This window comes from Sphaeramia orbicularis, chromosome 21, assembly GCF_902148855.1.
Source record: "Sphaeramia orbicularis chromosome 21, fSphaOr1.1, whole genome shotgun sequence".
In the NCBI taxonomy this organism is placed as follows: Eukaryota; Metazoa; Chordata; class Actinopteri; order Kurtiformes; family Apogonidae; genus Sphaeramia; species Sphaeramia orbicularis.
Window position 1 is genome coordinate 31,840,550 of NC_043977.1, and position 14,375 is coordinate 31,854,924.

Below are 14,375 nucleotides of genomic sequence, written 5' to 3' on the forward strand. Positions count from 1 at the left end.
TTCTTTTCTTTCAGAGTAACTGAAACTGATCGATTATTGTCAGCTCAACAACTAATCGATGAATGTCTGTTGCTGTGGTCACAGCGACCTTCACCTTTCATCTGTGACACCAAGCAAACAGTCGTACCGCAATTGCTCCCGAGATCACATTTTTACACATAATGAGGACGGACAAGTTTTCTTACATGAACACGTCTAAAAAGTCTGGTATCACTGTAAATACAGACTGGAAAACACACAAGTCTTTGTAGTTGACTCACAAATACAGAGGATCCAAAAAAGCACATTCAGAACGCTTTGTCGCCTTCCTAAAATTCACACCAGAACATATTACACACATTCATACATACTATTAATTATCTTCAATACTAAAATATATTTTTTCTTAAAAACAGTATTATAAAAACAATAGTACTCCATACAAAGACTCTGATAAACTTGGAAAACTCTTAGGACTGGATGTGAACTTTACGACCAGCTCCTCATTTGTTAGAGGATTTAAATAACAGTTTTTTCAACATATTTTTACTTAATGAAAAAACTCCATATTTTTTCTGTGCTGGAACTCTTAAGCTAATTTCTATAAACATAACTGAAAAACTGAAATTTCACTGCACAACTGTCCTTCAAAGTATCAGTGCTTTGAACATATCAGTATCTGATATTGTATTTCTGTGTGCCCTCCTATGAACTTACAGTACAATGACAAACAGAAACTGTATACAAACATAAAAGCGCTCATACGTTAACATCGGTGTGATTTTCTGAGCGCTGAGGCCACCTCATCCAGAGCTGCTGCCGCCTGCTGCAGCTCCTCTTGTTTCTTCTTCAACTCTGTAAACACAATTTAAGCAAATATACACATATTATCACAAAAAGAGCCGTTATGCTTCAAGCTTAATAAATTCATCGATTTTAATTGTGAAATTTAACATGTGTGACCTGCTTCTCGTTCCAAAACGCTAGTCTATAAAACAACAAATTGTGACTCATGTTTTCTTCCATTTTGTCACTCGCCATTTGGTTCGTTTAACTGTCTGGTCTCAGTTCAGTTATCTTAGGGATAACAATGGAAAAAGCAATTCCAGCCTCCATCGTTTTTATGGACCTGCTTCTTGTCCTACCTTTGCATAAAGTTTCACAAAAATCAGTTCAGCAGTTTTTGCTAATCCTGCTGACAAACAAACCACAGCGATCACACATCCTTGGAGAACATGAAAATAAATGAGAAGTTTAACAGATTTTAAAACACCATGAAACACTTCAGGAAACTTTCATTATTTCCCCATTAAGTCTCTAAACCAGTTAAAGGTGCTGTATGAAAGAATTATGTTCCAGGTAATCATAAAATGGCCCTGAATGTCACCAGACATTAAGGAATCGTGTTCATTTCAAATACTGGTATTAATGACAGTAGTAGTCCAGCCAGAATATTCACATTTAAAAAGCTAAGTGTCAGCCCACAAGCAATGTTTATGTTGTCATTTTGTGTTTTGGTCTGATGCTCCACCCATCATCTATCTCCCAATCACCAAGTCAGTAGTGTTTCAGCATCCAGATTGCCAGTTCCCACTGAACTGCATCTTGGAACATTTCTGATCACAAATGTCTGACGTTACTAAACCTAAAAGGCCTCTTATTATTCCCAAATACATTGTGATAAAGTGAGAAACAAAACAAGGAGATGCTTCTGAAACATGGAGACGGCTGAAAGTGGAGAAGAATTTGAAGACTGACGTCGGCTCTCTGGTGGTCTCCTGTGGCCCAGGCCCACAGCCTCCCCGCCCGATGAGAGCCACCAGGTGAAGAGACCGCAGGTCTGGGCACATAGTACAGCCTTCATACTCTACAGCAAGAGGCTGTTGACGACTGAACAAGTCCCAAAAACGCATTTAATCCACATCACCACACCATCCACTCAATATAATCTTACCAATGATTTTCTGACTAAAGACACGACATTCCAGTCTTTATGTGCAAACATAACACAGGTGTTTGAACAGAGACCAGATTCTGATCTGTCTGAATAGAGTCCTGATGAAGAAGAGGCTCAGTCCCAAGAATAAACAACTGTTTGGTCAAAACTGTTTGATTCATCCTCTGTGATGATCTTTAACATCTAAACCGCAGACTGGCAAATTACGACAACACCTGATAACCTCTGTTTATAACTAAATGACCATTTTGTGAAACAACTGACATTCTGAAGTGTTGCAGCAGGTACAGATCATTCTCAACAGCTGTACAGTCAATGCAGCCAAACCATGAACCAAACACACAGACATTTTTATATCTTTTCTTATATGATAAAAACCAAAGGTAAATATAACCAGACTGAAAGAACATCTTGTAAATGTCTCATCAACAGTAAAACATACAAGACTGGAACCTATTACCTTTAATATCTTTGGTTTTCCTAAACCATCACTGGAAGCTGTTCACAACCTGACTGTTACCATAGTAACAAAGGTCTTAGCTCTCATTAGTCTGCCAGTAAAAAGTGAGTGGCCCATGCTGATGCCACAACTGGGAAAAGAGATTTTAATCTTTCACCTGGTTATATGAAGAATGTAATGATTCAAATAAGACATACTTTGATATCACATGATGTGAAATAATGAAAAAGTCTTCTTGGCTACTAAAAAGTCCACACCACTGGAAATGTGACCATAATCAGACTTTTGAGAAGAGTTTTTTCTTGGCAACACCAGATTGGATTAAAAGAATTCACTGTTAAACTACCTCTACTCTCATATTGGACACATAATAACAGCATGTGTCTAGTGTGTGTATTTATTAGTTTCTCTAGCTTTATCTTTGGGGCTGGTGCTGTTTAGAGTTCGCTTTACCTTCCTGCTGTTTGGCTACGAGCTCTCCCAGTTTCCCAGAACCCTTCATGACTTTAAGAGCAACGTCATAATCTGTGGGAAAAAGAAAAACGGTTATGTTCTGGGATTGAGAAGCAAGTAACAGTGACGGTCACATTTCCTGATCTCTCACCCTCCTGGGTGGCCTGGTCGGACTGAATTCTCCTGGAGATAGCGGTCATCTCATTAATGAAACTGGTGAAGATGGCCTCGGTGCATCCGGCAGTGTTGCACCATTTCCAGAAGCTTGTGGAGTCTAACGGCTGGGTCGCACAAGCAGGAAGTCCAGCGGTGGACTTAGGGGGCGCTGCTGAGCTGCTGCTTTGGGGATGCGAGTCAGTAACAGCGTATGGACTAGAGTGGTGAGAAGAGGGAGGGGCTTTGGAGCTTTCGGGGGGTCTACATGTATGTTTACCCGGATGGTTCACAGGTTCAGGGCTTTTGTCACGGCCCTGCTTTTTACTGGGACCTGAGAAAAGATCATGTGACATTGTTAAGGCTCATCGTTCAACAGTTTTCTGCACATCCTGATCAAACATCAGACTGAATCAGAGAGCACAAGCTTTACCATCCCTGACGGAAGCCACACTGGGAACTGCGACTGGCTGTGAATGATGTGAGATTGTACTGTTTGTTGAGTCAGACATGCAGGTCTCCACAGGGAGCAGCAGACTCTCTGACTCACCATCCTGAGGAGAAACAAACACATTTCATGGTAGACAACTTAAACGCTTCGCTGAAGATCACGTAGCTTATACAGCTCTGGAAAAAACAATAAGATGAGGTTTCTGAGGACTGAGGTGAATGTGATCTTCATTTTAATCATTCTGGTCAGTTTCTTAGATAAATGCTCTATAGGAAAACACGTTTTCTCTAGATTGGAAAATATGTCGACAGTAATTTCTACAATAAACAGTGTTATTTTTTTTTCTCAAGAGCTGAATGTGTGATTGCAAAAAAGTACAGAATCATCCTGAGTAACTTATGTTTGAAAGAAAAATCAACTCTCTTTCTCGACCAACAAAAAAAAAACTCATTTAATATAGATATTACAAATATTGCAAACTGAAATGTATAGTAAATTATAGTGTCACCACTGACCGACAGTATGATTGTTTCATCTTCATTCTTGTTTCTGCTCTCATCTACGCATTCATTTCCTAAAGATACAAAGAACAGGAGTTTGAAAACCATTCACATGTCAAACCATCACCATGCCTTGCTTGTACATTGGTGTATGTTCTCTGAACCTGCTGTGGGAACCTACCTAAGGCTGGTCCAGAGGAATTCTCACTGTGTTTTCTGTGTGGAGAACATAACAAAAAAATTACCTCCTTCTGTATTCAACTATACTAGAAAGTTATATTATGGCAGAGTGTTAAATGAAAGAAATTAAATTAGTTAATATTTAAGAAATGAAAGAAAATATGTACATATAACAATAGTAAAGTTTATTTATACAACACTTTTTGCCGAAAGATTTCAAAAAGTGCTTCATGAAAAAAATCTCAAGTAAAATACATAAGCAAAAACACATACAGCTATATACACAGACATGCATAAAAAAATAAAAGCAAATTAATTTAAAAAAAGCAAAAACTATACGCTACATTTCTAGAAAAACCAATGAACTGACATTTTTGCTTTGTTAAATCATTTATATAGCTAAATGAATATCAACAATGACCATATATACAATTTTACAGTTCACAGGTACCGTATATACACATAAAACTGGAACCCATTTCCTCTATTATAATCCTATTTATACACATCAGTAATCACCTTTCACCTGGTGTAATGATTACATACTAAGTCCAAGTTACACTATATCAAGAATAAATCACATTGTTGTAATCATTTCATGAGAAGAGGCAGAAATATTTTATTCTAACTTGCCTCATTAGAGATTAATTTTGAATTTTAAATTAAAGATAATTGTAAACTAGATTAAACTAAATTCTTGTCTTTTTTGGGGAGTTCAGTCAAACCCAAGACAAACATTATTCTGCCCAAGTCTTAACTTTCAGGCTGATCACACTTTGTCTGCCGAATAGTCTTTGAGAAATCGGTTGGACGAAATTCTCAGATGGGCGAACAGAAAAACGGACGGAATCCCTGGTATTCCTATATACCCTCGCTCTATGGGCAGGTGGGGGTATAAAAACACCACAGATTACAATGTACAGCACAGATATAAGAGATTATTGCCCTTATTAATACAGCATAAAATACTCATCTTCACATTTTGGAAATTCTATCCATATAATTGACATTAAGTACAATGAGGTTGAACATACCTGATAAACTGGACGTAGGTGACAGTGATGTGGAAAAGAATGAAAGGTAAAAAAAAAAAAAATGATGTGAGTTTACAGATGGTTTTCAGCCTCTGATGATTATATTTGTCTGAAATAAAACCAAAGAGGACACTCACCTGACCCTTGGGGACTGAGTTGGCGTTCTCCTCTAAATCTGAGTCTAGGGGAGCAAATATACTCATGGGTTCTTTGTCAGATTCACCCAACTCTGTGGAAGAGTCACAAAATTCAGAGTGTAATTATTGTAGCTACTACCCCAATGAGGGAAAAGGGCCCAATTAATACATTAACACAAAACAGCTTAAACAAGTTTTATGCTGTATGACGATGTACCTGAATTGGTCGAATCATCTGACATCCTCCTTGTCCAGCCTTTAAAGTTACGTTTGGAGGGGGTAACCTCCTCTCTGTGACACAGAATAAAGATCAAATAGCATCACAATAAGCTCCTTACACCATTCTAAGCATTATATAAGCAGCACAAACTGCAAAAGAAAAATGGTAAGTATCATACATAGTGCAACTTCACATATAAAATGTCCACCACTTTCTAGAAGAATGCAGATATTATCTACCTGTAGTGCACAGAACTGAAAACATGCAGCTCAGAATGATCAAACACTTACTCGTCGTCAAAACTGTGCTGTCTCTGTCAAAAGTAAAAGAAAAATCATTAAAATTATCATCTGTTTGTTAAGTTTGGCATCATTTTGCATCAAACTAATTTCTGGTTTCCAATATAGGAGTCTATGGTAGATTAGTATTAAGTTATTTCTTCAGTCAGGACCCAGTTATGGCTCAGAAGGGGTTAAATTCATTTCTCCTGTTAAACCCTGGGAAATTAGTTTCTGTCCGGAATCATTTCAATGTAGCCCAGATTAGCAGAAGCTTCATTCATAAGAAACCAAGTTATGATCAAAAAACACTGTTCTTCTTTGTCTCGTTCAGTGACTTTTAGCGGTAGAGAAATAATACCTGCACTGTTGGATCTGCTTAGTGTTAGCTTAGAGGTGCAAAGTTTGTCTCAGTGGTCTGTTGTTATCTCTGCCAGGAGGTACTATGATCACTTTGCTTTGTGTGCGTGCGTGTTTGTTTGTTAGCAAGGTAACTCGAATAGTTATGGATGGATTTTCATGAAATTTTCAGGAAATGTTGATAGTGGCACAAGGAAGAAATGATTAAATTTTGGTGGTGATCGGGGGGCAGATCTGTCTTGGCGAAGATCTGCGCTCTCTGAGTGCTTTTCTTGTTGTTTTATGAAATAATTCATGACGTACGCTGGTCTCAGACTGTTAGATAGTTTTTGATATTTTTGTCTGGGTTGAGCTCTGTTTTCTGAAAATCGGTTTTGTTGAGCTGTTAGCTGAAGTTCTAGCATGTGTATAATGCTACAAGCATCATGTACCATTACCATGGCAACAAATGCAACAGTGGCAATGGTATAAGAGGCTTCCTCGAATGCAGTGATTGGCGTAGTTTACATAGTTGGTGTTTTACCTGCGGCAGACAGCGATTTAGAGTGTTTTTGTTTACTGCAATGCATCGCTTCACTTTGTCCATGTGTATGTTGACATAAATCACTACTTTATTTACCTTTCCCTGAACAGGACAATACAAATAAACAACTGACAAACACAGCACCATCTTCTACATCAGGAAATTCACAAAGATCCAGTTAGTTAGCTAATTATGTTAACTAGTACCAACCTTTTTTTCTTATTTCTTTAAAGGTACAGTGTGTAGGATTTTTATAGTGTTCTTTCCAGTAATCAATCTAATTATTGATTATAATTGAAAAATAGCGCTCAATCAGTCAAAAAAAAAAATAGTTCAATTACATTTAACTTAGAAAAACCTCTTAAAATATATATAGCACAGATACTGCTTGCTGCACGCTGCCAATATCGACGCCATTTTTTTCCCTACATGAGCCTACAGAGGAGAAAAATCAAAGTAGTCGCCTGCAGAATGGGGCGGGCTTCTCCATATCTTAATCTCCGGAAATTCTGTGATGGGCCTGCACAAGTGATACCAATGTAAGTCAGTGGTAGGCATCAGCTGTGGTCCACGCATAGATCCCCTTTTTCAAATGTAACTGCATCGGGATCACTCATCTTACGTGGTCCATGCATGGTTATATTTGAAAAAGGGGATCTGTGCATGGACCACGGCTGATGCCTGCCACTGACTTACATTGGTATCACTTTTAGGTGACTCCGTGATACCACCACAGATTTTGAGGTAGGGGTCTGTGTAGAGCAGCACAATATATTGTTTGAGCATCATCATCGCAAAAGTCACATTACAGGTCCTGTGATGTAGGAGGCAAAAGAACTCAACGTGTTCTCATCTATGTTCAACCTGGGTACCTGCGATCCACCAATCACAAGCGTTCTTAATCAGTTTGTTGAAGCAGACCACGCCCCTGCACATGGAGTGAGTCGCTGGTAATGACATTAAAAAATGAGCAACGAACAAGAGAAAATCACTGAAAACAAAGACTTGGTGCCAAAAAGAAAAGCAACTTCAGTTATCGGGAATTATTTTGACTACAAGAAGAATGATACTGAAACACATGTTCTGTGTCGATAGTGTCTTGCACTTGTCACCATGAGAGGAAACACAACAAATTTTTTTGACCTTTTATGTCACTATCACACAGCTATTATACTGACAGTCAATAGAAACTTTGAGGTAGAAATGTATGCATATTTCTACTTGTAGGGGGGTTGTAATTATTCATTGTGGATTTATTGATGACTTAGTGCTCGGGTAGTTGAGATAATGATGAGTTGTCATGTTGTCACGGTTCATTGCACATGTCCAAAAGTGGACCAAATACACATTGAGCAATACTCAGTGGGTATCTGCACAATTTGAGGATTGGTTTTGAAGGCCTATATAAAGGCCCAAAAACGGCCACCATTGTTAGTCCAGTGAACAGCATCACGCCACGTCTATCACGTGAACAACGTCTCTGGGCACTGGGTATGGTGGAGGCCGGTTTGAGCTACAGTCATATAGCCAGGCGTAGCCAGGCAGCAGCTGATCCAGGCACTACAGCAAGAGTGGAATAGGACACCATGTGACACCTAGTTCGAAGCATGCGCCAACGAATCGCCGCCTGCATCGAAGCAAACAGAGGCCATACCCAGTATTGACTGTTGTGACTTTGTGTTTGGCAGGTGCCATTTTCTTTTGTTAAGTTTTTTGTTTTGAAATTATTCTTGAAACTTTAGATTTTTGTTTCTGTATGCCAATATCCTAAAAATATGATTCATATGAAAAAATTCCAGTTTAGGGTTTCAAAATAAAAATTATGTTGAAAAATATGGTCTCAAAGTTTTCACTAACTGTGAGTGTATATCCTCCTGAGTATTTTTTCATATCGCAATATATATCGCAGAGTTAAAAAAATTTCAATGTCAGTTTTTTCCAATATCATGCAGCCCTAGGTCCGTGGTCATTATGCGCCATTACATGGAATTCTGTGAGATCAGGTTGATGGAAGTGATGACAGAGAAGTTGAAGTGCTTAATATTTTGGCAGGTTGTGGAAATGAAGTATTCGAAAATCGTGAAAGATACAGCCAAGGCTTTTTGTCCCAAAGTGCCAGCCGTTAGGGAAGCCCAACACTTAACAGAGAAATCACGCTGTCTTTGCACTGATTCAAGTATCTGTTGCCACCTAGGGTAAGGGAGTTACACACTGTACCTTTAAGAATTGGAACTTCACTTATCTGCTTCACTTACTGCTTCTGTTGTTTATCATCACATGTCAAGTGGCAGAACGACAGCTGGATGTGGTTTATGGACTCAATAAATGATGTCACAGCTTAAATGGATAAAAAAGCTTTACTTAAGGTGACTATGGATAGTGTGTGTACCTTGTAAGGGATGTGTTTTGTACTGCTGGATGAGTCTGAAGCACTGCTGTAAACAGACGACCCACCTGCTACAGGAAAGAAAGCAAAACTGTAGAGAGAAAAAAACATCACTTTACACAGATGATGAGGCCAGTCAAAGGCTTACCATTCTTGTTCTTACTTGATGAAGGTGCATGATTTACACAGTAAGACCTGAAGAAAAAAAGAAAAGAAACTGCTATTACAATATGGTTAGATACTGTCACATAAAGAAAAGAAAAAAATACATTTAAAATACAATTATCAAGATCTGATGAAGTAGAAGAGAAAAACAAACAAAAAATAAATCCACCCACTTTATAAGGTTGTTATCCAGATTCTCCAACAGGATACTTCCCTCAGTGTTTTTACATGTTGGGCAATAAACCTTATGGGAATAAAACTGAAAAAAAGAAATGTTACCAGTTGAATCTGAAGTTTTCACCACTGCATCAATTATTTAAATAAAAATGTTCAGCAAGACGAGGGATCATTTTAATTAATTTACGATTTAATCACAAAATGTAACTTTAAAATGTTTAACAGTTCAAACCTTGTCTGATGCTGCTTTACTTGATTTTTTGGATGATGATGCGTTGATCCCATTTAGAGAATTATTTCTTTCTGGTCATATAAAGGAAAAAGATTAAGATGCATTAATTGATCATTCATTGATTAAAAAAAAAAAAAAAAAAAAAATACACATGAGAGAACAGTAAATGCAAACCAGTAGAGGTGTCCATCTACCTTGTTCATAATGTTTCAAGCAGTACAACCTTGTTTTTTGGAACAAAAAGACAAACAAATATTTAGACTCAATACACTTTACATAAAACAGGTTTTGTAAAACAGTAAACACAGCTAACTAACTTGTAATGGCCTTTGGTTTCATCCTCGACACTCTTCGCTCTCTCTTCAACGGCACATGGGTAGTGGTAGGATTTCTTGCAGCGTTTCACTTCACACCCCACAGTGGCACCTTTTTTCTTGCATTTCTTACAAATCTAATGCAAACAAATGAGTTACACTTGACATAGAGGCCACAATTAACAACTGAAGTTGAGTGCATTCACATCTGAGGTGGGGAAAATATTCTGTCAATAATAATAATTAATTTCTTTACCAGTTTGTTTCCACGTTTCACCTCATTCGCCACATCCTCCACAGAAAAACCAAACAGATCGTCAAACTGTGGTGAATTTTGGCAATAAATACCAGATGAAAACAACTGTAAAACACAAACAATGCAAGTGAAAGACATATGTCAATAATAACAAACAGAAGTCCATCCTCACAACATTTGGTTGAGTAATCCCCCACCCCACCCCAGTGAGTAGAAGCCACCAGCCGTAAAACAGAATAAAGATAATGAAGAAGTCCGTTCTGAGCCACTGTAGAAACATGGGTATGTTTCTATCCTGTTGATAATTTAAGAGCAAATTCAGCTACTTACTGCTGAAATATCATATTTATTTCCTTTCTAACAATTAATATTGATACCAGTATTGGTGTGTTGTATGACTGCGGTAGTCAAATAATCAGGTTACAACTCAAAATTGTACTTTGATATCACTAAATTAATCTGAATCAATAAATTAATACTGAATCGAATCGATATTGGATCAAATCAAATCAAATCGTGATTAATCGATTCAGAACCTTATGAATCGAAATCGAATCAATTATGGAAACTGGCCAGGATACCCAGCCCTATTAAAAATGCATTCTGTCAGAACAGCTCTGAAAAGGATGTATGTTCTGCGCCCAGATAGCATATCTGGGCACATGCAAAACCCTCATTTAAAGAGGGCATTCGCCAAGACTTTGCACCTGTTGAAAGTTGTGCAAGCAATCTTAGTAAATCACCCACAAACTGGGGTTCAGCCCCACACACAGAGATACTAGGACGGATCTGGAACAGAATGGCACCCCGACTCAGCCCGAAGCCGTTTGACAGATCCGTCCCAGTGTCCAAACGCACATCGGGCCAAAACAGATACTGCTCCGCAAAACAGATCTTCTACAGAAGCGGTCCAGCTCTGCTCCAGCTGCGGGGCACTAAACTGCAGTGAACCGGGACACCAAGCCGCTCCTCCATGGATCTAGTTCTGATTAATGCTTTCCATCAGGTCCGACAAATAAATTAATACACATTTGCACTCTTCTGCTGTTTATATTTTCTTTAATGCTGGGGAATGTCATTTTATTTGACTTCATTAATGCCAACTCCCATCACTGCGTCGTGCCCTGCAGGAAGGCGGGTTAAGGGCTCCGAGCGCCGGCTCCTGTCCGGCTTGCACGCTGGTGCACTTGGAGGGCTTGATACGTGCGCGAAGCGGGGCTTGGAGGTCGGAGCACAGCTTGGTTTTGAGTTCTGTAAACAAAACTAGTTCCATGATCCGTAAACGGAGCTGGTTACGAGAACGGAAACAACTTCACACTCCCCTGAAGGGTTTTCAGCAGCAGCACAGGTAGAAGGAGCTCCTGCCTGGATCAGGGACCACTGTCCCACTGACACAGATAAACAGCCGAATTTAATTTTTTTTCAGAAAACAGTATCTCGTAAACTCAGAAAAACAGAGCAAATTTTTTTTTTTTTTTTCAGAAAACAGTATCTCGTAAATTCAGAAAAACAGAGCCGACTTTTTTTAAACTTATTTTTTCTCATAATTACAAGATAATTATCTCGTTGCTTCAGAAAAACAGAACCACAGATAATTTTTAGTGTGAATGAAATACACTTCCGTACAGACCTTTCAGTCATGGTGTCAAACTATAAAATTGCCTTCACACACTCAACTCAGCTGCTCTCCCCCATAGGCACAACAAGAAGCCCCATGACTGTACAACACATAACACGAACTACTTTTAACGCATATTTTCAACATGTAACGTAGGACACCATCACGACACAGTAACGCTGCAAACCACATGAGTCACATGACTTCGCACAAACCAATCAGTGTGGCTCGCTACTATATACATATGTATATATGTACATATATGTGTGTGTATATATATATATATATATATATATATATATATATATATATATATATATATATATATATATCACAGTAGAGATTGAAATCCAGTAGGATTACAAATCCTACTAGGACAGATTGAAATTTTAGTTTGTCCTAGGACAAACTGAAATCCTACAAGAAATTAGGATCTGAAGATTAACCCTAACCCTACCCCCCCCCCCCCCCCCAACCCCCCCTAACCCCCTAACCCTAGGACAGATAGGATTTCAGTTTGTCCTAGGACAAACTAAAATTTCAATCTGTCCTAGTAGGATTACGAATCCTACTGGATTTCAATCTCTACTGTGATATATGTCTATATATATATATATATATATATATATATATATATATATACATATATATATATATATAGACACACACACATATAGGGTGTCCCATAAGTCTCCATACATAGGAGACATAAAACATTCCATACATATATGGTTCTAACAAGTATTTCTTTATATTTCTTCTTTATAGTTCTTCAGCAGTGGAGGACACGCATTGAAATGTGTTCCCGACAAAATGGCAGTCATATAGAGCATATTATATAAATAAAAATGGTTTATGTCAAGAAACGTTTATTTTTCCCATGTATGGAGACTTATGGGACACCCTGTTCATATATACATACGAGGGCTGTTCAATAAGTTCATGGCCTCACCCAGAAATACTGCTTGTTATAATACAGGATGTTACATTCTTTCGTGATGGGATAGTGATGCTTGAACATCGATGGACCAAGTGCATTGCTGTAAATGGAGATTATGTTGAAAAATAAAATAGAAATTATCAGTCTGTGTTGTTCTGTTCTGGGTGAGCCCATGAACTTATTGAACGGCCCTCGTATATATATATATATATATGTATACATATATATATATATATATATATATATATATATATATATATATATATACACACACACACACACACACACACATATATATATATATATATATATATATATATATATATATATAGATATATATAGATATAGATATATATATACACACACACATATATACACACACACACACATATATATATATATCAACCAAAGAAACATCATCGCAAATGTAAATTACAATGCCTACTATACTGCCGGAAGTACACTATGTTTTCATTTGTAAATGCAGTCTTGTCCTCAACACTGAAGCAGACACTGTAGGTGAAACTTCTCAGGTATGTTAGCTCGACGTTGACGCTCTTAAACACAACATGCTAATTTCAGCTAGTTATAGATAAAAAAAAAAAAAAAAAGAAAAAAAAAAGGACTGTGTGGTTTATAGTTTTCATCTTCCATTGAAAATCACAAAGTGCTAAATCTTACCAAACAGTTCTGGTGAGCTGTGATGTCACCTTTGGTCGACAAAGCTCCGGTTATCTTCGTCTCCTCGGACCTTTGGCAAAGGATACAGGCGACTTTACGGCTGGGGTTCATGTTTACACTCATACAGCCGACAAGTATACGTTAAATGTCATGAACCTGAGGTAAAGAACACTGACAGTACTCATGTAGTATCTTTGCCGCACATTTTTTAGGAGTTGCCATGTTTTGCTACAAATATCCCCCTTCTACGTGGTCGGCAACTTAAAAAAACCGCCACGCGTTACTCAAATCTCACGAGAACGGGATGTGGTAAGGAAGAGTTAACAAGGAGACCAATTTTAAGTCATTTCACTGTGATGAATTAAAACTAAAGAAGTGACACCACCATACCTGGAAAATGACTTGAAATAAAATACCTAAATGCAGTAGTACACATAATCTCCATTCTGTGTTTTTACATCTGTTTTTATCTGTAAATTATTGGACAACCACTGATTTTCTGTTGAAGTTCTGTTTCTCAAAATACTTTTCTTCAGCAGATGCTCTTGATTTATGTGTTATTTGTTACTGATTATTTTTTAGCTTATTTCTTTATTTAATATGTAGTGTAAACATTTCATGTGTCTTTTCAGAGATTTCACATTTTCATAAATCAAAACTTAGATGGCACAAATGTTGACTTTCAGTGCTCTGTTACAGTGGTCCAATACTTACTTCCAACACTGCTTATTACTTTATAGTATTATTCCTTTCTACTGTATTCTGTTGTTCTGCGTTGTGTATTATACTCTCTGTTATTCTACCCTCTTTCTAAACTATGAGTCTCATGTGTACCCTATGTTCTACATTATGGAAGCATTACAAGGACTGAAACTGTAAAACAAAGTTACTGAAAGCATGAAAACCTCATGAAAAAGCATG

At 37.7% G+C, this 14,375-nt stretch overlaps 1 protein-coding gene across 2 annotated transcripts; it reads right to left on the reverse strand.

The window, feature by feature from the left end:
• Positions 1–3: 3 nt before the first annotated feature.
• phf11 (PHD finger protein 11) lies at positions 4–13,645 on the reverse strand. 2 transcript variants are annotated; one of them, XM_030124051.1, is made up of 18 exons: positions 13,455–13,645; positions 10,216–10,320; positions 9,963–10,096; positions 9,840–9,868; positions 9,646–9,716; positions 9,410–9,495; positions 9,220–9,266; positions 9,075–9,139; positions 5,815–5,837; positions 5,522–5,595; positions 5,305–5,396; positions 5,168–5,175; positions 4,135–4,169; positions 3,969–4,027; positions 3,436–3,556; positions 3,001–3,336; positions 2,850–2,921; positions 4–834 (listed from the first exon to the last, which is right to left on the reverse strand). In XM_030124051.1, the coding sequence occupies exons 1-18, from the start codon at positions 13,575–13,577 to the stop codon at positions 746–748; spliced, it is 1,569 nt and encodes a 522-aa protein (XP_029979911.1). In that variant the 5' UTR covers positions 13,578–13,645; the 3' UTR covers positions 4–745. The 2 variants fall into 2 exon arrangements, with proteins under 2 accessions (XP_029979911.1, XP_029979910.1); XM_030124050.1 differs by having other exon boundaries at positions 9,075–9,142.
• Positions 13,646–14,375: the final 730 nt, after the last annotated feature.